We start from the raw sequence: 22,436 nt of genomic DNA on the forward strand, positions 1-22,436 counted from the left end.
ATAGTTTGTTTGATTTGACAGACTGTCTGGTTCATTTCATTGACAATTTTGACAGTGACACTACCGCATATTTGTTATTTCGTGATAGAGACGTACTTGCAGTGTCGCACTACATATATATATATATATATATATATACAAATAAGTTAGGTTATATGTACATATGTCCTAATGATTGAATTTGATTTTGTTGTTGTAGCAAAGATTGTATCGAGATTTGTAATATTTCCTTCTAAATAAAACACTCCCTACGGAATGTTTTATTTGGTCGGACTGGGTTTGGGGGATGCGAAAGATATAACTGTAAAGGGATTAGAAATAGTAAAAAAATGTGACAAAGTTTTACTGGAAGCTTACACTTCTATACTTACTGTTGGAAAGGACGCTCTGGTAAAGTATTTTTAAATTCCATTGCCTATACAAGCTTTCATGCTACTCTGTTAGCGAAGATAAATCATAATGTGTACCAGCTGATTGTTTCCCTTGTGGGTTTAACTTCATTTTCCTCTAAAAGACATGGCATTCTTGACTATTGGCTCTATTCACCCCGTAACTAAGTAAAGATGTAGCAACATATCCTTGAAGTAATTTCTTAGATAATGAAGCCCGTGAAATATTACCTGCACTTAACCTTAAGTAGGTACTTTACTGATAATCTACTGAATGTTTGACGAAATACAAACTTTTCAATTTTTAGGAAGAATTTTATGGTAGAAGTTTGATTGTGGCAGACCGAGAGCTATGTGAAAGCAATATAGATGAAGTACTGCAGGAAGCGAATGAAAAAGATATTGCGCTCTTGGTTGTTGGAGATCCTCTAGGGGCAACCACTCACACTGATATGTTATTAAGAGCACAACAGTTTGGTGTCAAAATACAGGTATATGAAACTATGAGGGTGAATCCAAAAGTTTGTGGCCTAACAAAGTTCGACATAATTTCAATGCACTTCCTCCATCTCTCCTGCAATTTGTTAAAATACCTTAAAAAAAATTATTCCTAAGGTTGTCAAAATACTCGTCCGTCGTCGAAAACATAAAGACAGAAAGATGTATCCAATTGCAAATTTGCACACTTACTACTAAATATAAAAGCTACAAAATGAGGGTAGAAAAAATTATAGACATTTATTTACTAGGTGAGACCATGAACTTTTGGATTCACCCTCATATTATACATTTGTTGGATAGGTCTATACTTTTACCACTGTATTGTTCAATCTATGTTAAGTGAACCTTAAGATGTCAGGAATCTTTCATAGCTTTATGCAGTAAGAAAGTAAAGCGTGGTGAGAGGCAAAACTTCTCCACTGTTACTCTAATTTTCATCATAGCTCAGGTTCTGCTAAAGATGCTAAGTCATACTTCTCATAAAATCAGCATTGCCATTCAATAAGGCAATGCTACTAGCCTTCTGGAATCTGGACACACTCCTGCAGGTTAATACTATACAGGGACTGTACAATATAAATTTTAATATTTCCTTTTTATATAAACTTTTAATATTTCTCTTTTACATAATATTGGATTTAGTACTTGTTGCAAAAGTAAAAGTTTTCATCACTGTAAAAGATTTGGTAGTTTTAGAATTTTAAAATTCCTGAAAACTATTCTCATGATTGTATCTATTTCCTCATTCTTAGATAGTGCATAATGCATCAATAATGAATGCAGTCAGTTGCTGTGGACTCCAACTGTACAACTTTGGTGAAACTGTATCCATTCCATATTGGACAGAAACATGGAAACCTGATAGTTTTTTTGATAAAATTGTACAAAATTATTCAAGAAATCTTCATACACTTTGTCTATTGGGTAGGTATATACTCTTTTAGTAGTGTAACTTGTGCTGTACTGTACTTATATTGTTTAAATTATTCTTAATATTCCATTGTCTAAGATATTGGTTGAAACCAAAAAAAATATGATATGATTACATAAATTTTTGTTTAATAAAAATGTTGCCTACAGAAATTTTGCAACAAAGGCAGCCTGTGTTAATTTCCAACATTCTGTTTTGGCATGTTACTGTGCATGTAGAACATAGGTACGTGACCTAAGTTTTGTTTATTGGTAAACTATATTGATAAATAATTTACAGACATCAAAGTGAAGGAGCCTACTGAAGAATCCCTAACAAAAAAAGTTAGACAATATATGGATCCCAAATTCATGACGGTAAAGGAGGCAGCCTGCCAATTGTTTGAAATCATAAAAAACAAACCTGATACAGGTTGGTTTTGAATTTTTATTTCAATTTATAAATATTTTTGTGGAGAACTTGCATCAAAAAATTAAAAAGATGATACATATCTATACTCTTTATAGGATAAAAATGAAGACTGGTAAGATCGGTAAGGATATCAGATTTCCAAAACACGAAAGATGAAGTGTTTGCCTATTCCTTCAGGAGAGGCTGTAACTATTATGTATGTTTGTGTTTATATATTATTCTTGTGATATTCCAGGTATAACTAAAGACAGCCTTTGTGTCGGTTTGTCGCGTGTGGGCGCCCCTGAGCAAAGTATCGCGCTGCGGTCACTGGACGCGATGCGGCGTTGCGAGCTCGGCGCGCCGCTGCACAGCCTCGTTGTCCCAGCGCCACAACTACATCCGCTAGAACTTGATTACCTAGCGCAATTCAGATAACCACTCCCTACTACCCATGTAAATAATAATAAACGCTTTATAAGTATGTAATTAATATATTTTTATTATTTACAATCATTATCATAATAAAAAAAACATGATACACGATTCGAGCTGCTACCGTGAGAAATAACATTCAAACTCATTGTTGGTCCACGAAGCTACCACAAATTACAACAAAATATTTATTAATTGAATTATAAATGTTAAAAGGTACATTCATTATTATTTGGTCTAAGTTCCACAAATATAAATAATGAAGAATTACTAATATAATAATATATTACAATTATCGGAATGTAGAGATACCAAAGTGAATACGCGATAGATCACAATCGGTACATCAAACAAGTCTAGACAATAATGGAAAATGGTGGGTCACATTATAATAATTAAAGTTAAAAGAGACATCACTTAAAATAATAGAAATTTTACACTATATAACACTAGGATATTTTCTTAATTATACAGTCTTTAGACTTAATTTGTAGGGATACATATATTTTAATAATAGCAATATAATAAGAAATTTATAAAACTCGTGCTTCCTATTCTTCGAGTGAGATTACAAAATGGTGAATGATATAAATAGACATCCAGAGTATTGAAATTTAAACCGCCGACACTTGCTGGTCGTCGTCGTCCTCGTCCGGGGCGTCGTGGTAGTAGTCGTAGGGGCGCGTGACGCCCTCGTGCGAGTGCGCGCGGCTCAGGCGTTCCAGCCGCGCCACCTGCGCCGCCAGCGTGTACGGCTGCGGCAGGCGCGGCGGCGGCACGGGGCGCGCGCAGCCCGCCGCGCACGAGCCGTGCCCGCTGTCGCTCGACGTGGCCGAGCCCGTCTTCCGCAGCGGCAGGTTCACCAGCGACGTCACGCTGCTGCTCTCCGCCGACAGGTCCACGGGCAGCGGCGTGGGCGTGTCGGAGTGCGAGCGCTCGTGCGCCGTGCGCGGGCAGCAGATGCCGGGCGCCGAGCCGTCGCGCCGGTGCGAGCACGGCGACGGGCCCGGCGGCGGTGGCCGGGGCTGGTGCGGCCTCGTTTTGGCAGGCTCCGAAAGCGCTAGTAATTTTCTAACCGCCTGGGGTGAAGCGGCTCCGAATTTATTTCCGGCGAAACTCTTTTTGCTCTCGCTGGCGGACGAGGCGCTGCTGGTCGTCGACAGAGAGGGTGATGGATGTCGTCGACGAGGCATGACCGGTGCCGGCCCCATCCCTTCGCATTCTACGGACAACGCGTGAAGGCGATCTTCATCAGTCTCGACGTGCATACTGTTAAGATAAGCTTTGACGCGTCTGACCATTTGTGCTTCTTCAAACATTTTCTTAGGATTTGGAACATTTGAAGATTTCTTCCTTCTTTTTACTGTGACTTGGCCTTGCTGTACTCCTCCAGTAGTCAGTTGGTTTAGTGCCATCATGGCAGTAGAAGGTGGCTGTTTCCCCAACTCCAATAATGTCAGAAGATCATATGGGGAACTACACATGTTGGTGAGTGTACGAACTTCTTTTGCAATCATCCTCAATTTCTCAAAATTTACCATCCCTTCGACTTTAGTATCATTACCAAGGTGAATAAATGTAAGATCTTTTTTCACAACAGGATAAAATGGAATCACTGGTGATCTGCCTTGCTCTGTTGTAACTAATTGTCTATACTTGGACATGTTTCTTGAGGGGTCCATTAGCATTTGCAAATCAGTAAACAATTTGTAATATTTTGTGGGCAATTTGTCCCAAGTCATTCTCAATCTAGAAACAGCGCCATGGCCTAACCCTGATATGATTGCAAACATTGAATTAAAGTTTTTACATTCTTTACAATGTCGAGCTACTTTGATGAATTGTTTTATAATTTTCGATCTGCGAACTATGTTTTGTTCATTAACAACTTCTGTCACCACCCAAAACATTTCTTTATTTACGAGTTCAGCAAATTGTGACAACATAGGTGTGCCATATCTACTTTTTAATTCAAAAAGATCATCAACATATTCTGTACTTTCAATTTGACGGAATATACAGAAATCTTGCAAAGTTAGTTGTACTGCCACTTCTACAGCATTTAATTGCAAAAAATGGACTACACTCTCCCTTAGGAGCTCTGGAGCCATTTCATCAGGTACTAAAGTTTCACTTACCCCATTTGTCTTCAAATAATAACGAGAACTGAGGCCAATGCGTTCGGCAAGATTTTGAAGTTGATCTGGTAAACGGTGTTGTTTGATTATGCTACCTTGTGCAACAGACACCTCACATAGTGAAAAGTTGGAACTAGGATCTGTGATGCCAAACTCCTGCAATGTTAACATAACAACCTCTCTAGCAGTTGTTTCTTTATGTACTAACAGGTACTTGCAAGTCTGATCTCCTCTATATACTTTCAATACATGTTCAGGATAATCTGATGACTGATATTCATCATAACAAATTGATATCAAGTCAGGGTTGCTATGAGAATTATAAAATGAAGTGCTACTATTGGCTTTGTTTAAAGATTCTGAATTTGAGAGAATACTGTCATCAGTATGTAAGCCATCTGCGATAGTGTTCTTGGGTAGAATGTTCATTTTCATTAAAGCTTTTTGTAGTCTTCTCTTAGGTCCAAGTGTCATAAATCCTTTTTGTGGTTCTTTCTTTATGCTTAATTGCTGAGGTTTTTTGGTGGGAGACTGAAATATTTGATGTGACAGAACAATAGGTTCATCACTTAATAATTCTGCAGTGGATAATCGAGCTCTTGGGTCCATTTGCCAGCGTACCATATTTGTGCACCCCCTCTGCCTTGGTGAGTTCTCAGGCATCAACAACATTTGCTTAAAAGCCAATAAGTTGCTTTTCACAGTGATACTCAAATGGGTAGAACCTTTTATGATCTCCATTGCTTTTGAACCACTGACGTGTTGGAAAGATTGGCCATTAACTTCTATAACTTGATCACCTCTTTTTAATCCTACTTCTTCTGCTTTAGAATGTTTTTCAACTTTTAGTATGAAAATTCCATATCCTTTTTCATAGCCACCAAGAATAGTGAAATTTAGCGGTTCATCTCTAGATGGACGTGACAGTGTTACACTTCTTGTCCTTGCTTTTGCAGAACAAGCTATGTTTAATAGCCTTAGTTGACTTTCCATCTTTTCATGTTCTAAAGCATTCTCAAAATTTTCAAGAAATTCCATCATATTCGGATCTGTTTCAAAATCTGTAAAATGGTTGTTGACCCAAAGCAATATTACTCTAGTGACTTTATCACGAATTGAAGGTTCAGAGAACCAGGCAAGAAGTTGTCTTGCTACAACTAGTGGACTTTCTATAAATGTTCTATGTGTCAATAGGAAGTCTTCTACATAAGTAGAATCGCGAGCATTGTCTTGTATAAGTTGCTGCATAAGCTGTTCTGGAGTACCCCTGATTACCACATGCCCCTGCTGATGACCAGAGTCACCTGTCACTCCCCTGTACTCAGTTACTAACACAACATTACCAAGGTCATTTTCATGACGTTTTATGTTTTCTTCTCCTTGATGTAATATACGATAATAATCAGTCTGTGTAATACAAACAAACTGACAGTCATCACATCTTGTAGTCATAATACCTCTGTGATATAATTTTTCAAGGGTAGCTTCAGCCATTCCAAAACTGTCTCCAACATTCAGATATTCTATATCTCCATTTGAATGCTCAATGCCAACTTGACCATTAATGAGTACAGACCATGAATCATGTTCCTCTCCATCATTCATAACAATAGTCCCTGCTTTTTCAACTACAGCAAAAACCATGACAGCACATAAAGCTCTTCTTACAGTCAGGGTCATGTTTGTAAAGGCTTTGAGGTGTTGAGTGAATTCTAGAAGGATCTCTACATCTTCATCAGTTCGTTCATTTGGATCTTTCTCGAGGCATTCTCTGACAGCATCACGGACAGTGAGGCTGTCCATGCTCTCTTCTAAATCTTCTTCTTCATCAGAGTCTACAATTGATTCCAGGAGGCCAGAGAGATCAACTTCCATATCCATGTCTAGAGAACTGTGTACTGATGTCATGGTGTCACTGCCACTGTAGGCTGAGCTAGTATCACTTGCGTTGGAGCACTTTAATGTGTGTGGGTACAGCTCAGGACTGTGGCGGCCTCCACGCCCACCTCTCAACATTGTGAAGATTCAAATTTGCTTTTTTTTTACTTCCACCTCCTGAAACAAACAAATAAATAAAAATACACAGAATATATCTGAATGAAATGATAGATTTTAATCCTGTGTTATGTACCTAACCCAACAATACAAATATTTTGTAACATACACATAATTATACATCATAGACATATATACAGAACATAATTCAAAACATTGTCATATTTTTTTGCTACAAATGTAAGACTAAACTTACTAAAAAAAAATGTTAATTATGTAAAGTGATATGTGGACACGATATTCTGTCATATTAAAAAAGCGTCAGAAGTGTCAGTGAAAAAATATTGATGATTGTTAAAAATATTTATAAATATAAAATTTTTCCAGAAAAGCATCAGTGCTCCTCAAAATACCTATTCCTCATGCAGTTGGTTACATGATATCAAAAATACAAAAAATACTATTAGATTCAATGTCGAACACATCAAAACAGTAAACATAAATTCAGTAATGTTATTACTATTTGGATCATTAAAAATGGAATACCAGCTACTTTCTTAATAGTTTCGATTAGATACAGGTTGGTACTACGTAAGAAGAAACTGTATACAAATGCAATATTGACTAAATTCATTGCATCATATTTTTTAACTATAGTCACTGTGCACAACAATAAGCATGCAATATAAACAGTAAACAATACAAAAATGTGTGGACCTTCACAATTTCTATTTATTTTGCATTCATGGCGGAACTGTCAACGCTTCCATGTTGCTTTCTAAATAAGTTTCCGCTCAGTTAGATACTATTTTCCAGCCACTACAAACACACTACAGTTTATCACAAGAAAGATACAATTTTGTTCTGGAATCAAGATATGAATTCACTATTGTTATTATCGGATATATGAAAACTGCTAAAAATCCATTAGAAAGCCACTTTCTCATGAAACAATGCCATAGACTAGACTAGATGATTGCTGCCATGGACAAACATCCGACCAAAAATAAGAAAACTGCCTGCCTCCCACCCTAACCACAGATGGTATATAATGTATATCTTCCACCGGTTCTTCACGAATATTTTGGAAAAAAAAGGCCACTTCTGTAGAGATGTGAAGTCGTAAAAACCAGATGATGAGATAACTTTGAATGTAATGCATCATTTATTATTTAACTAAAATAGCTTAATACAAAATTGACAAGATACATCACCTGAGCATATAAAACAAGAGTTAGTAATACCAACACATGCAATTATGTCTTTATCCCGTTTAGAAATATATTTACGTGTAAGACCTTAAGGTGGCTTCATTCAAAAATGATCCTGTTGGGGATGACCAAGAAGGTTGTTTCGAAATATTTCTTTATTTTTTAATGTCATTTTTTGAATAGTGTTTTTTTGGGTTTCTTGTTTGTTTATTTATTCCTGCCGCTAATTAGGGGCATCTTTGGGAATAAGGAGAGCTGCAGGGTCTACCGGGCAAACAATTCCATTACAATCCAATCTAAATTTTTATTTTGAATTTATTTTGTTTTCTGTCGTAAAGTAATAATTAATTCATTTTGCTGAAAATAAACATGAGTATACAACTACTGAAGTATACTGGAACGATTTTATTATCACATTTAACAAAAATATATTATTTACATAAGTATGTAGCGGAAGCGATGGTTCGGGCTTGACCGCCACCCGCCACCAAAGGGAAGATCTTCCGCCAGGCTAGGTGTTAAGCCTGGGGAACCGCGGCTCATGCGATCTTGAGTCGGAGAATAGTCATGACATTAGTGATGTCTTTACAAGTATTTATGATTTCTTAATTTTTGATTTATATTTTTTTGAACGAGCCAATAAATTGAACATTTTAATAATCCAGCACCCTCTCATGTTTAATATTAACACTCAAATACAGTCAAGTCGTATTTGGTGTCTTTATCACATTCCTAATGTTATTTTAATGCTCATTACACTACACGCAACTTTTTTGTATCTAACAAGAAAGAGAACCAAAAGTAGATAAAAGTGGACACTAGTATGAACTTACCAAATTATACTTATCTCCTTGTATGACATAAGAGAAAAATATATTGGTATTAGATATAGAGGTGACAAGACAACAGATATACCTACATAATATAATTCAGCTGAGTCTTGGGGTCTATTCACGAACATTGACATTTTCTAATTTTCTGATTAACGTCATTATGAGTGAGAGATAGAGAACCAGGTCCTCAAATGCCACTTTGATAAGCCCACAGTAATTTCTATGTAGAAATTTGGCTTTTTCCATTTTTCAGTGTACAGTGTGTGTTGTCTACGTTTTTGTATTCACACTATATATTATGAATCGTCCATAGACCCTGGCCATAGCTAATACAACAAAATCAAAATGAATGAATTGAATCCCGATTCTCGAATGAACGAATAATCACCTCTATCAATCAACGGAAACAAGACGGAAAGTATGTTCACCTGTAGTACTTATTAATTTAATTAAAATATTTCATTTATATTTATACAAATAATTCAAATAATCCATCGTATTTTTAAATTTCATTAATATTTTAATATCATGATTGTTTATTTTTTTTAAGTTTTATATAAAAGTTTTCAAAATGGCCAAGTGAACATTTCTATCTCCATCTATTTTCAGAAATAGGTACTTTTCTACGAGTGTGGCGTTTTCGAAGCAAAGCAGACATGATATTCTTCTAGTCTAATTTTGTAAATTGATCGTTTCCCGTAGTGGAAAAAGTCGCAGAAATCAGTGATTACACCTGTGGAAGTGCAAAATCTTGTTATAATATCGCGATTGACATTAAAATGCGCCCAGGTTTAGAGTCGAAACGAATGGTGAGCGATGGCGAGAATACGGTGATAGATTTTTGGTGTTAAATTTTGCTCCGTGTCATCACCTCTATACTTTCCGTGTACTTTGTAAAAGGACAATATTTGTTTAGAATAGCTATTTCGAGTGTTGTTACAATTAAAACTTCGATTATTTCTGAAGATTCTTGTTGGGGAATTATTTTGTGTTGTGATTGACTGACCGGCTGATAATTACACGAGGCTTGTATGTATATGTGACTTCTGCCTTCCACTATTCGTGACACGCCTCATATAATAAACCTAAATTTGTGAATCTGAATTATTTCTTTTGATACTGTGTCATTTTAGTGATATTGATGTTTAAAAATTACGTAACTGTTGTGGAATCTGGAAGTGTATAAAGAATGGCCTGAGTGTGACCACTCCATTACCGTCATGTGTGACGAAGGAATGTTTATTTAGGCTCTAATATTGTGCTACGACCTACGGAAGTGCGCGTTCGTCTCGTGGATTGAGTCGGATCATGACTCTACCCGAATCAAAACAAGTTTCGCATTGATCGCTCTCGACGTATTGTCATTTGGGGACACTTTATTATTGTCAAAATGTCTTCGGCAGCGTTTGTGGACAGGATTGATCCTTTCGCCAAGCGATCACTGAAGAAAAAGGCGAAGAAGTCGCAAGGATCCTCTCGGTATCGCAACACGCAGGACGTGGAACTCCAGGCGTTACCGCTTCTCAAAGGTAATTCTCTTCTGTAACTACCTACACACCTGCATTTCTTTCAAAAATTATTATCTGCTTTATTTACACATAGATGTTAACCTAAATTGGCTTCATTCTTAATTTGTTAGTTCATTGACCTTGTGATATTGATAGTAGATTGATGTTAACATTTACTAAATGATACATCTACTGTTCCTTCTTTTTATTGTATGTAATGTTCAACATTTATGTGAACAAATAACTAAGGAAAATGGTTTGAACTTTGTCTTTCACCATGATCTTAACAAAATGTATGCAAATGTTTACTCCAAATCATTATTATTGATGCTTTAGCAAATAATGTAATTTATTACATGATAAGAAGTAATTTTTATTTTAGAAAATCTCATTTATTCACCCTCAAAACATTTAGGTACTCATGTACCTACAACTACAACCTACTGATAAAAAAAATGAATTAAATAGTACTCTTGTACCCACTATACTATTTTGAAATATCTGTAAGTTTCACATATATAAAAAATATTAATTGAACCATTAACCTAAACAAAGAAAAAATCTTAACAGTTGAAGAACAATATGATAGTTACATCCATAATTATTATGGAATTGCATGCTTCAATATAAAGACTTGTCACAAGCGCCTTCAAGTAGTACTAGTACAGATATCACAATAGGTTTGTAGTATTATAAATCAACTGATGATTTCTAAAGGAGTGGTTTTTTTGCTTTGCAGCTGGTTTACATTAATTCTTTTAATTTCAATTTCTGTCTCACTGTTAACAAATCTATGATACTACTGTATTTCAGTACTTGTCCACCCTAATACTGTACTTTTATTCAATATATGTATATATGTATGAGGGATTGCTGTTAATACATGCATGTATACTCTTGTATAAAAAAATATACTGATAACTTCTCCTGCATACTTTATACTTTGTAAATGAATATAGAATATGTCATAATTTGTTGATTTTACTGTCAAAAGTTTAAAACATATCATAGAGATCATTAAAAATGTAATCTTGTGATGTTATACTAATCATTTACTATATACCTAACTACATATTGCATTTCAAAAACATGCATAAACTATTATTACCTTTGTTTGACTTCTGTATTTAAAGTATATATGAAGAATCACAAGCAATTATGAAAATAAAAAATAATCTAAAATATTACTTTCCATAAATCAATGGAAATAAGGTGATTGACTATTTTATGAGTCTACATATGTATTTCACAATGGCCTGCACCTTCTAATGCTAAGAGAATGCATAATATTACAACTGACTTATATGCTCTTAAAGACTTCATTGCTTCCATGTAGTAAATATTGTGTAAACAATATAATTCTCATGCCTTAACTTCATCTCAGATGCTTTATTTGTATTAATATGAAATGAAGTGAAAATAAAATTTATCTAATTGATTAAATTATTTGTTTATACAAAACTTTTCTCCATATGTGGTATTGTTACATTTGTGTTTATTTTCAAATCCATTGGTATATACATATTTAAAATACATTTGCAGTTATATCTGTATGATTAACTTTGATTAATTGGTAAGACTATACATATATCTGCATATCTCAAGCCACAACAAACCTATCAAAGTGTACAAATTACCACCTTTATTGACTAAACTTACAGCAGAGGAATTTTACCTTTCCTCTGGCAAAGTCTGACAATAACTCAAATAATTAACTTTTAAAGAAATGAGTGGTGATATACTAAAATTCTAGGAACTACATGGGTCTCACATACACTTACCCGTGGATGGTGTAAAAAGAGACTAAAGGATAATAAATTTAGAATTTAGTTTGCAACTGTTGGCTCTGTCTACCTCGTAAGGGGAAAAGACGTGATTATATGTATGTATTGACTTTTAAATTAATTGTTTCCAGATGTTCCAAGCAGTGAACAGGAGGAGCTTTTTATTCGCAAGTTACGACAGTGCTGCGTGGCTTTCGATTTCATGGATCCAGTTGCTGATTTGAAGGGGAAGGAGATCAAACGTGCCACGCTCAACGAGCTTGTAGAGTACATCACTGGGGGACGTGGAGTGCTCACCGAGCCAGTCTATCCAGAGATCATCAAAATGGTAAGAATTTATTTTAATCATCCAAAATCATACTTATATAAAAAAAATGTTATAGTGTGTTTCTATGTACATCTTTCTATTTTGCACACATGTAGTGTGTGCCGGAGGTTCCCGGCACCAATAGAAAAATAATAGGACCACTCCATCTCGCTCCCATGGATGTCGTAAAAGGCGACTGGGGTAGGCTTATAAACTTGGGATTCTTCTTTTAGGCGATGGGCTAGCAACCTGTCACTATTTGAATCTCAATTCTATCTTAAAGCCAAATAGCTGAACGTAGCCTATCAGTCTTTTCGATACTGTTGGCTCTGTCTACCCCGCAAGGGATATAGACGTGATTATATGTATGTATGTATGTAGTGTGGAGTATGGTTCTCCATACTCCAAGCGGTCTTCGGTCCAAGCGTTATTCGGACCCGCAGACGAAAACTAATCGTCTATCCCTATCATATAAACCTGGGCTTTTGATCGATCATGGTTCCATTAGTAATATGTCGTTTAAATAAAAAAAGACGTGTGTGTAATCACCATTGATGATCTCTCTGTCCGCGAGTGATTCACGTAACGCACAAAGACGAAGCACAGGCGGCCACTCGCTCCTTTACCTGCTTTCGGACAAGTCTTATTTATAACTGGCGATATACCCATGTGTACCTGGCAGATTCTCATATCTCGGGATTCAAATAGTGCACAGTGAAATCAAATTATTATATAGTTTTCAGAATAATGAATCTCATGACTGATAGAATATTATATTCATATGACCATTATTTTGTGTATCATATCAGATATTACTAAAAAGAAAAAAAGCAGTTAAGAAATTGACGTCAATCAACTTACGGCAACTTTAATTCAATTGGAGGTCTCCATTAACGCCAAATGTCAGCATGTCGCCTGCTAGCCACTTTACGTTTTCCACTGCGCTTGGGGAAAGTTAAAAGTTTAGAAACTTCTCATAGGCTACAAGACCATCAGGTTAAAATCAAAATATAAAGTAGATATATGTAGACGAAAAGCCACATGCAGAACAAGTTTGTTTGAAGTTTATCTAAGTGTGCGTGGCCTATGTTTACAGTTGTAATTAGTATCGAGACACATTGTATTATCAAAAACATGTCAAGGAAAAATACAAAAATATTTGAATTTCATAGATGTGAATCGTTTCTTGGACCTAATTGTATCCATAATTAAAATTAAATAAATTCTTCCTGTCTTCCTTGCACAAAATATTACGTGTAGCTGCTTACCAATAACCTAAAACAACAATTAATAATATCTATTTTACTCGTAGATCGCCACGAATTTGTTCCGCACTTTGCCGCCGAGTGAAAATCCTGATTTTGACCCTGAAGAGGACGATCCGACTCTGGAGGCCTCGTGGCCACATCTACAACTAGTCTATGAGTTCTTCTTGCGCTTCCTCGAGTCAGCTGACTTTCAGCCCACTATTGGCAAGAAGGTCATTGACCAAAAATTTGTTTTGCAGGTATATATTAAATTTCATTTTATTTATACTTTTAGAACCACACCTGCTATAACTATACGCCAGCATTAAACTTTTTGGCTCACATTCACATGCGATTCTGCTCTAATATAAATTTTTATTCTCACTAGTCTTCTGAAAGATATTTCTATTAAAATGTGAATGAAAAAGTTAATACTTGCAACCAATCCACTAGCTATCAGTTGCTGTATCAATCACTAAATATTATAAAATAATTATACTCTAATTTGTTGCTTCATGATACTTGTAATTTTAATTTGATATCTCTTAATTAGAATCTCCTCGTCCGGTGAGGAAAACAACTCAATTCTACTGCTCTTAAATAAACCAAATGCAGAATGTCTCAATAATAGAATTCCAAATACCTGACTGTGGCACTTATCATGGACTCTGAACAGCTTTTAGATTTGTTCGACTCCGAAGATCCGCGCGAGCGCGACTTCCTCAAAACGGTGCTCCACCGCATATACGGCAAGTTCTTGGGACTGCGCGCCTTCATAAGGAAACAAATCAACAACATATTCCTGCGATTTGTCTACGAAACCGAGCATTTCAATGGCGTGGGCGAACTGTTGGAAATATTGGGAAGGTTAGTCTGAAAGTTTCTTAAAAGGAATCTTTAATTTTAATTTTTTTTATAATAAATTTTTGAGTATATAGATTTGAGTGCGCTTGATGTCGATCTGTCTATTGGTAAGCAAGATAAGGCCCAAGGTGGTGCACTCTTGCCTTGAAAATCCCCTAGTTATATGTATCAGGGAAGAGAGATGCGGGGCAAATCACAGCGGTTCGCATGATAAAACATTTTGGCGAATCACAAGGGGCGAAGGTAAGTGGGGTAATTTATCCTTTAGGTATTAACTAAACCATCATCATCTTCCTGGCGTTGTAAAGGTTGCCTCACCTCTGTTTTAACACTAAAACCGAAGGACATTTGGTATTTTAATTTTTCTGATTGGCCTGGGTCTTGGATGTAAAATATAGTATCGTTGAGTTCAACCCATTACCCATACCCATTTGAAAGAACGTTTTCACATTACCATCATCATCGTATCCATCAACATAACCCTTTATTCACAGGAGACATATTTAGCCATATCAGATTATTAACCTAAACTCAATTAATATGACGTATAAATATGACTATGATTATTTTATCTAACAATAAGGCAAAAAATCACAGCATGACTTTAATGTTGCTATAATTTTTTATAGAAAAATATTATTAGCGCTATCGGCAATCTGCTAGCTAAAATAATATAGATAATTTTCATAGTACTATTTCCTTGATAATGATAACTGCTATAAGCGGCGCCGGCGCGCCATACTGTTCAATTCATGTCATCCCAATAATCCTCATTTCATTGTTTGTATTAGAACCAAGTAGGTTTGACTAGTGCTCATGTTATCTATATCTTTTTATGAGTATGTGCAAGATAAGAAACTGTTCTATGATAGGACTGAAATGGCTAGCGCGTCGTTGGCCGCGAAGTTTCAATCCAAAATATATTTTATATATTAAGATCAATTCAATATGTACATTTAATAAAACAGTAAAAAAAATGTCTGTAAATTGAGGATATTTGCAAAAAAACAATAATAACGATGAAGAAATAGTAACCGAGCATGAATTTGAAATCTTAATGTAAATCTTATGCCTGGCCAACATATAGGGTATAATTTATTTTGGAATCTGGAACAGCTGATATCGAACCAAAAAAACTCAGCTAAACTATAGGAAATATCGAAATGACGTCTTAACAAAAGTTGTTCAACCTGATGAACTGTTTCTGTTAGCGTATAAAAATTGAAGATCTGAAACACCATTATTATACACCAGCTAAATCATGCGAATTATGGAAAAGACGTCTTAACAAAAGTTGTTCAATCTGATAAGCATTTTCTGTTAGCATATAAAAATCGAAAATCTGGAACACCTGATGCTGAACCATCATAGATTAGCTAAATCATCCGAATTATGGAAAAGACGTCTTAACAAAAATTGTTCAATCTGATAACCATTTTCTGTTAGCGTATAAATATCGAAGATCTGAAACATCTGATGCTGAATGGATAGATCAGCTAAATCATCCGAATTATCGAAAAGCCTTATTAACAGAAATTGTTCAACCTGATGAGCATTTTATTTTGGCAAAAAAAAATTTAAACCATAGGGAACTACTCTGTAGTATGTACGGAAAGAGTAAATTTAATAACCTTCGTAATTACAATAAAACGCAAACGGTGTTGCGGGCAACAACTAGTTCATTAAAAGTAGAAGTGTGTTCTATGAACTAAATCGTGATTGACACCTGCTGTGTGGTTCTTGGCACCAATATAAAAAAAAGACCACTCCATCTCTTGCCCATGGATGTCGTAAAAGGCGACTGTGGGATAGGCTTATAAATTTAGGATAATTTTTTTAGGCTTTTTCATCTTTGTGGGGAATGTGACAGGAAGATGAGTTTCAACCATATAGTTTAGATGTTAGTAAATAATGTTCTTTATCTATCTCTGTGTGTGTCTCGTGTCAATCATACATATATATGTACATACAAGAGGCCGCTCGCGACTTCGTCCGCGTGGAATCAATCCCTCGGGAACTCCGGGATAAAAAGTTGTTCTGGGCCTTCAGTTATCTACCAAATTTCATCGTAATCGGTTCAGTAGTTTTTGCGTGAGAGTAACAAACATCCATACTGGCATCCTGTAACAAACATCCATACTCACAAACTTTGGCATTTATAATATTAGTAGGATTATCACGTCTATATCCCTTGCAGGGTAGACAGCCAATAATCTTGAAAAGACTGATAGACCACAGTCATCTGTTTGTCCTAATTATAGAATTGAGATTCAAATAGTGACAGGTTGCTAGCCCATCGCAAGAATACTCCCCAACTTTATGAGCTTTTCTTTGATTGACTTTTATAACTGGCTTAAACTTTTGCGTTGCATTATACTATTTATAAATTATACTGGCATTAAACGCGCACGTAACGTACCAACGTCCGAGATAAAATAATGGTACTTAAAGTGCGCGCTTAATACTTGTATTATTTTTATATAATATGCGCGGGAAAATACCTGGCACACTGTATGTCTCTGCTACCGGACCTATACCATCACCAGTATAGGTCCGGCCCAGGGTTCTACTAACACTAACCTTGCATTTATATATGCCGTATCGTGAGAGGAGTGCGCTGCTCTCGCGTTAGCTTTCTCTAATAGCGCACCCTTTTATGACTCCTTATAAAACACCCATTGCTGCCGGACCAACACGAGAACAAATTATAAGTAACCTGCATACTTACAAGGTGTTATTACCAATTTCAGTATAATAAACGGGTTCGCCCTGCCTCTGAAGAGCGAGCACAAGCAGTTCCTTGTCAAGGTGCTGTTGCCGCTCCACAAGGTGAAGTGCTTGTCGTTGTACCACGCGCAGCTCGCGTACTGCGTCGTCCAGTTCCTGGAGAAGGATGCCACGCTCACGGAGCCGGTGGTGCGCGGGCTACTTAAGTTTTGGCCCAAGACTTGCTCCCAAAAAGAGGTAATACTTTGTGGTTTTTGATATTTTTTGTGATTCTTACTAGGCTAGTTGAAGTGTGTTTTTCAAGAAGGTCTAGTCAAATTTCTTCAAAATAAACTGTTTCGAGTTCAAAAAATATGTATGTATTATGTTTTTTTATATATTATTACATGTATATACTTGAATATATGTAAATGGAAAAGCTGATTGTCAAAATATCATCATATTTATGCAAAGCCGCAATGATAATAAAAGTTGGATTGGCTACAGACTTCTACCTACTTTTATGTGGCTTTTGTTTATAATTTTATTTCATTATTTTCTTTTAGGTGATGTTCTTGGGAGAGATAGAAGAGATACTGGACGTAATTGAGCCAGCTCAGTTTGCGAAAATCCAAGAGCCACTCTTTAGACAAATAGCGAAATGTGTGTCTAGTCCACACTTTCAGGTAACTATTATATGTATTTATTAGATAATTATTTGAATTTTCCCACTTTTGTGTGGGTCATGGTCATAGGATCACGATGTTCTCCGTTCACAACCCCACCAAATACACGTGATGATGAAATAACCATTAAATAAAATTATTTAAACTTACGAAAGTGTGTACTGAACAATGGCAATATGTATCGATTTATGCAATATTACTGTACATTTTCTCTGTAAGATTTTCAAAAGTTTTAAATGGAAACAAGATAAAATTATTGAGCTAAGTTTTAATGTATATATTTATGCACATATTGTCAATTGGGCCATGAACAAGTGGCTTCGAAGGAACGGACATATTGCAAGGTTAATGTAAGGTCACATTCATGTAGTGAAGTTTTTACCATGATCCAATATGAGTAAGGCTCTCCAAAGAGGTGAATATGCAATTGGGATAAGCGCCAGGTGGAAAGGGAAGAGTAATATGCATGTTACTCAAAATTTGCCCCAATTTTTTTTAGGTAGCGGAAAGAGCACTCTACTTCTGGAACGATGAATACATAATGTCGCTGATGGAGGAGAACATCCACGTTATCATGCCGATCATGTTCCCCGCGCTTTACCGGATCAGCAAGGAGCACTGGAACCAGACCATCGTGGCGCTCGTCTACAATGTACTCAAGACCTTCATGGAAATGAACTCTAAACTGTTTGATGAACTAACTTCTAGCTACAAAGCGGAACGGCAAAAGTGAGTTTATATTTCTCTTTTTCTGTACAGTTCCCTGATGGCATATATTGGCTTCAGACTTTGATTGATATTTTTTCAAGAAAACCTGGCTTTGAAATTCTTGTGACTCTCCTGTGTGTGTGTATCTTGTAAGTAAAGGATAATGGCTTGATATGTTTGTATGATATTCTGTACAGTACAGAGCATTGGTGGCCGAATGTTTTAACTGCCAAAAAAAAGCATGATGCACATCATGACACTAGTTCCAATTCTATCACGGCCATATACCAACCACTCAGTCTGATTCAAATGCAAAATTTAGAAAGTATAATAGTATAATAATAATATTTAATACTTATACGACACGAAAGTGGTATATTTTTTATGTACAGACCACTATTGAGTTTGGTTGTCTTATGGTATGATTGCCTTATGGATTAATGCTCCTATGGAATGGGCACTTTGGACATTAAGTTAACTGGTTGTGTAACCATGATTTATTGGTTACATTCTTCTGCAAATGTTGCGGAATATAATGTCTTACAAATAGTATATACTGTGGCTGAGGGTGAGTCACTGACATACCCAATCCAGGATCGTGGTCATAGGTGAACTCTTGGCTACTCTCTAAGGAAACAAAGACGCACCCAGGAACACAGCTAGGAAGATAATGAAATTCTGTACGCATTACACCGGCATCACTGTAGTTTGATATGTGTGCCAGTCGACCGGCACGATGTCCCAATTCTTATGATTTATTTCTGGTTATGCATATGCTTAACGACCACACATAGCATGTGCCTAGAACACCGCATTTTGTGTAAACTTTTATTCTTGGCAAAGGCATATGATTTATCATTATTTAGATTACAGATCTATATATGTAAATCCTGCAGTGTAGTTTGTTCTACCACTTCTACATTTGTTTTTAAGAAGTGATATTATGTATTGATGTTAGTGATACTTTGTATCGTATTTAGGAAACGAATCTATTTCTATTGTAATTAAGAATGTTTGTTGGTTTTTCAGAGAGAAAAAGCGCGAGAAGGAGCGCGACGAGCTGTGGAAGCGGCTGGGCGAGCTGGAGCTGTCGCACAAGCGGCAGGCCTCCAAGTGATGGCAGCGAGCGCAGCCCTAGACTAATGCCACACGTTTTATTTTCAATTATGTCCATCTTATATATATTTTCTATTCGATTACCTTTGTTAGTGACCTTATTGATTTTTTATACCTCTAATGATTCATTCGTTAGCATTATACATACCCATGCCTCGGGCCGCCTTTCCACTAGCTGCCGAAGAATGGTAGAAGATAATATGTCTATTTCCATCATAAAGAAGTGGAGCAGGTGTGTGTGTATGAATTGCGTGAAGGATCTTTTATATGCCCGATTACTAAACTTTGCAATAAGATTTTCTATGAAATTAATCCTAGAAGATGTGATGGTTTTGTAGATTCATTTGAATTATCAGTGTCTATAAAATCAAACATTGATGTAACGCTTCTGTAATCAGAGAGTACCTCTAGGGCTAAATGTTTTGACTTACAAAAGATCTTTTATACTTGAGTGCAAGCTATGCATCAAAGTTTGTCTATGCTGCACTATATACTCGATGTCCCTAGCTCAAGTTGTTTGCTTTTGTACTCGTTATACAATCGGTTCGAGGTCTCTGAAACTTGTTCCACCGTAATAATGAGCAGACAGCCTATCAGCGATGTCGCGTGCAGTGGAAGGGCCGCCTTATGATTCGGTTCGCTCGTGGGCTCCCGTTGGGCCGATCTCGTTCGGCGAATCTTTACAAATTACTATAGTGAGGGCGCGTGGAGCGTTGGTTTCGCGTCTACGTGAATATTAGTTTACTTTAGGGTTTTAATATCGTTAAATTGTTTAAATAAGTTAAAGTTGTATGTAATCCGGAGACGATCGACTATACATATTAACTGTAACGTAAAGTACTGCATTACGGATCACCGATATTTGTATTAAACGGGCACCCAGCTTTGGCTGATTAAATTGTACAAAATTAATAGGAAAATTCGATGATGTAATTTGTTTAGATGTGCGGCTGAGACGGCGATGCGGTGTGTGTGTGAAATGTTCTAGCGAGCGTCACTGTGCCGAAGCGCCGCCTCGGCCACCTCTGTAGATCGTTGTAATAAAATTTCTTTTCAAAATTAGATGCTCGATTCAACGTGTAATTTCGTCGAACTATCATTTTGTTATCATTTTGTATAGTTACATAGTGTAAATAGGCATTTATTTATTATAAATTTATAGCGATGTGATTTTTATACATAGCTGCGGGAGAGGGACATTGATTGGGCAAAATCGGTCAGAGCGAACTCGAACATTGTATCGACACCGGCGTAAAGTTAATTTGATGATATTGGATTGAAGTAGACGGATGCTAAAAGTAGATATAATAATTTGTAAGGGAATAGTCATTAATTTGTATGATATTACAGTAGAATTTTGATTTTTATGATCACTTTTTAGAGGCCCGCCGACGCCCGGCCGCGCTGTATATACGACACGATACGCGCCGACTACTGCGTATGATGTATGTACACTGAGATGTTTGTTATGTAAAATGTATTAACATTGCAAAAATTATATATGATCTTATATATAAACTCTTATTATAGAACACAGTATGAAAATAAAAAAGTTGACTCACATGAATTGAATTCTTTATGTAAGCTTGGCGCCCCGCGGCGGCTTGCAGGCGATCTGTCCTCGGAGCTCACGTCCCCAGTGAGCTGAGTTGCGCAAACTGCATTGGAAATACACAACAAATTTTGACATTACTCGGTTTTTCATTTCTGTACGAGGCCTCGTGGATTTTGAACAGAATGTTTAAATATGTGCTACTACTTGCAAAAAAAATATTACGTCCTTACATGTGAAATTGGCGTTTTCTTGTACTGGCCACTTTTATCACAAATTTCGCCCCTTTGGTTGGGAATTCCAAATTCAAAGGAGATGGATGGCAGCTATTTACACATGAATTTGTTTCGTTAACCGTCATTCATTTGTTTTTTCTTCTCATTTTTCTGTTTGCTCACCCAATTTACAAAATGGAAAACTTGAAAAATTGCGTTATTTACGAGTACGATCTCCACCGTGGTACCATCGCTGGGGAAACGGATCGAAGGATTATTGACGTTTTGAATTCCAACTTTTTCGTTCTGGAAATTTCGACCTGCGGAACAAGCCCCTTTGACGGTCGGGGCTATTGTGGAAGCGTAACCATCGCAAGCCCAGTTCAAGTTAGCTTCAGGCTTTGATGTTAGTGATAAAACTATTTTAAGTCGCTTGAAGCAAATTGGGAAGATTAAGAACTTGAAAGGTGGGTACCTCACGAATTGAGTGAAGCAAAGCGGCAAACTCATGTCGACTGCTGCGCTACATTATTTAACCGCCATAATAACTAAGGTTTTTTAAATCAAATCATTACCTGTGATGAAAAGTGGATTCTCAACGATAATCGGAAACACTCATCGCTTGCTATGCTATGCTAGCTATGGCTAGGCCCTGGCCAGCCAGCCAAATCCTGCTTCAAGCGATAATTGACCCAAAAACTTATAAGCGTTTGGTGGACTAGTGCCGGTGTCGTCTATTACAGTTTTCTTAAATCTGGCCAGACGATTACGGCAGACGTCTATTATCAGCAATTGCAAATTATGATGGAAAAGCTAGCTGCTAAACAACCGAGGCTGGTCAATCTCTCCACGTCACTGCTGCTCCACTAGACCATACACTGCACAACACGACGGCTACCAAATTAGAGGAGCTTCAATTG

The 22,436-nt window shown here is 36.5% G+C and overlaps 3 protein-coding genes across 3 annotated transcripts; 2 read left to right on the plus strand and 1 right to left on the minus strand.

Annotated features, from left to right (window-relative positions):
- Window positions 1–118: 118 nt before the first annotated feature.
- LOC106130316 (diphthine methyl ester synthase) lies at window positions 119–2,700 on the plus strand. Its single transcript, XM_013329138.2, has 5 exons — window positions 119–390; window positions 698–880; window positions 1,643–1,814; window positions 2,101–2,232; window positions 2,468–2,700. Exons 1-5 carry the CDS (start codon window positions 256–258, stop codon window positions 2,647–2,649), a joined length of 804 nt encoding a protein of 267 aa, XP_013184592.2. The 5' UTR covers window positions 119–255; the 3' UTR covers window positions 2,650–2,700.
- Window positions 2,701–2,715: 15 nt separating this feature from the next.
- LOC106130326 (rap guanine nucleotide exchange factor 2) lies at window positions 2,716–7,767 on the minus strand. The gene is made up of 2 exons (XM_060949358.1): window positions 7,497–7,767; window positions 2,716–6,839 (listed from the first exon to the last, which is right to left on the minus strand). Exon 2 carries the CDS (start codon window positions 6,798–6,800, stop codon window positions 3,261–3,263), a length of 3,540 nt encoding a protein of 1,179 aa, XP_060805341.1. The 5' UTR covers window positions 6,801–6,839; window positions 7,497–7,767; the 3' UTR covers window positions 2,716–3,260.
- Window positions 7,768–9,415: 1,648 nt separating this feature from the next.
- Window positions 9,416–21,312, plus strand: LOC106130395 (serine/threonine-protein phosphatase 2A 56 kDa regulatory subunit epsilon isoform). Its single transcript, XM_013329233.2, has 8 exons — window positions 9,416–10,352; window positions 12,247–12,443; window positions 13,735–13,929; window positions 14,346–14,536; window positions 17,284–17,497; window positions 17,806–17,925; window positions 18,425–18,654; window positions 19,663–21,312. The coding sequence occupies exons 1-8, from the start codon at window positions 10,214–10,216 to the stop codon at window positions 19,748–19,750; spliced, it is 1,374 nt and encodes a 457-aa protein (XP_013184687.1). The 5' UTR covers window positions 9,416–10,213; the 3' UTR covers window positions 19,751–21,312.
- The last annotated feature ends 1,124 nt before the right edge of the window (window positions 21,313–22,436 follow it).

The sequence above is a fragment of the Amyelois transitella genome, chromosome 18, assembly GCF_032362555.1.
Source record: "Amyelois transitella isolate CPQ chromosome 18, ilAmyTran1.1, whole genome shotgun sequence".
Taxonomy (NCBI): Eukaryota; Metazoa; Arthropoda; class Insecta; order Lepidoptera; family Pyralidae; genus Amyelois; species Amyelois transitella.

What these genes read in the sequence shown, in the direction of transcription:
- LOC106130395 (XM_013329233.2), top strand. Translation starts at nt 10,214, where the DNA reads ATGTCTTCGGCAGCGTTTGTGGACAGGATTGATCCTTTCGCCAAGCGA. An exon ending in GGCGTTACCGCTTCTCAAAG is followed by an intron (nt 10,353 to 12,246) that starts GTAATTCTCTTC and finishes AATTGTTTCCAG; the next exon opens with ATGTTCCAAGCAGTGAACAG. An exon ending in AGACTTGCTCCCAAAAAGAG is followed by an intron (nt 17,498 to 17,805) that starts GTAATACTTTGT and finishes ATTTTCTTTTAG; the next exon opens with GTGATGTTCTTGGGAGAGAT.
- LOC106130326 (XM_060949358.1), bottom strand. Translation starts at nt 6,800, where the DNA reads ATGTTGAGAGGTGGGCGTGGAGGCCGCCACAGTCCTGAGCTGTACCCA.
- LOC106130316 (XM_013329138.2), top strand. Translation starts at nt 256, where the DNA reads ATGTTTTATTTGGTCGGACTGGGTTTGGGGGATGCGAAAGATATAACT. An exon ending in AGTTTGGTGTCAAAATACAG is followed by an intron (nt 881 to 1,642) that starts GTATATGAAACT and finishes CCTCATTCTTAG; the next exon opens with ATAGTGCATAATGCATCAAT. An exon ending in TCATACACTTTGTCTATTGG is followed by an intron (nt 1,815 to 2,100) that starts GTAGGTATATAC and finishes AATAATTTACAG; the next exon opens with ACATCAAAGTGAAGGAGCCT.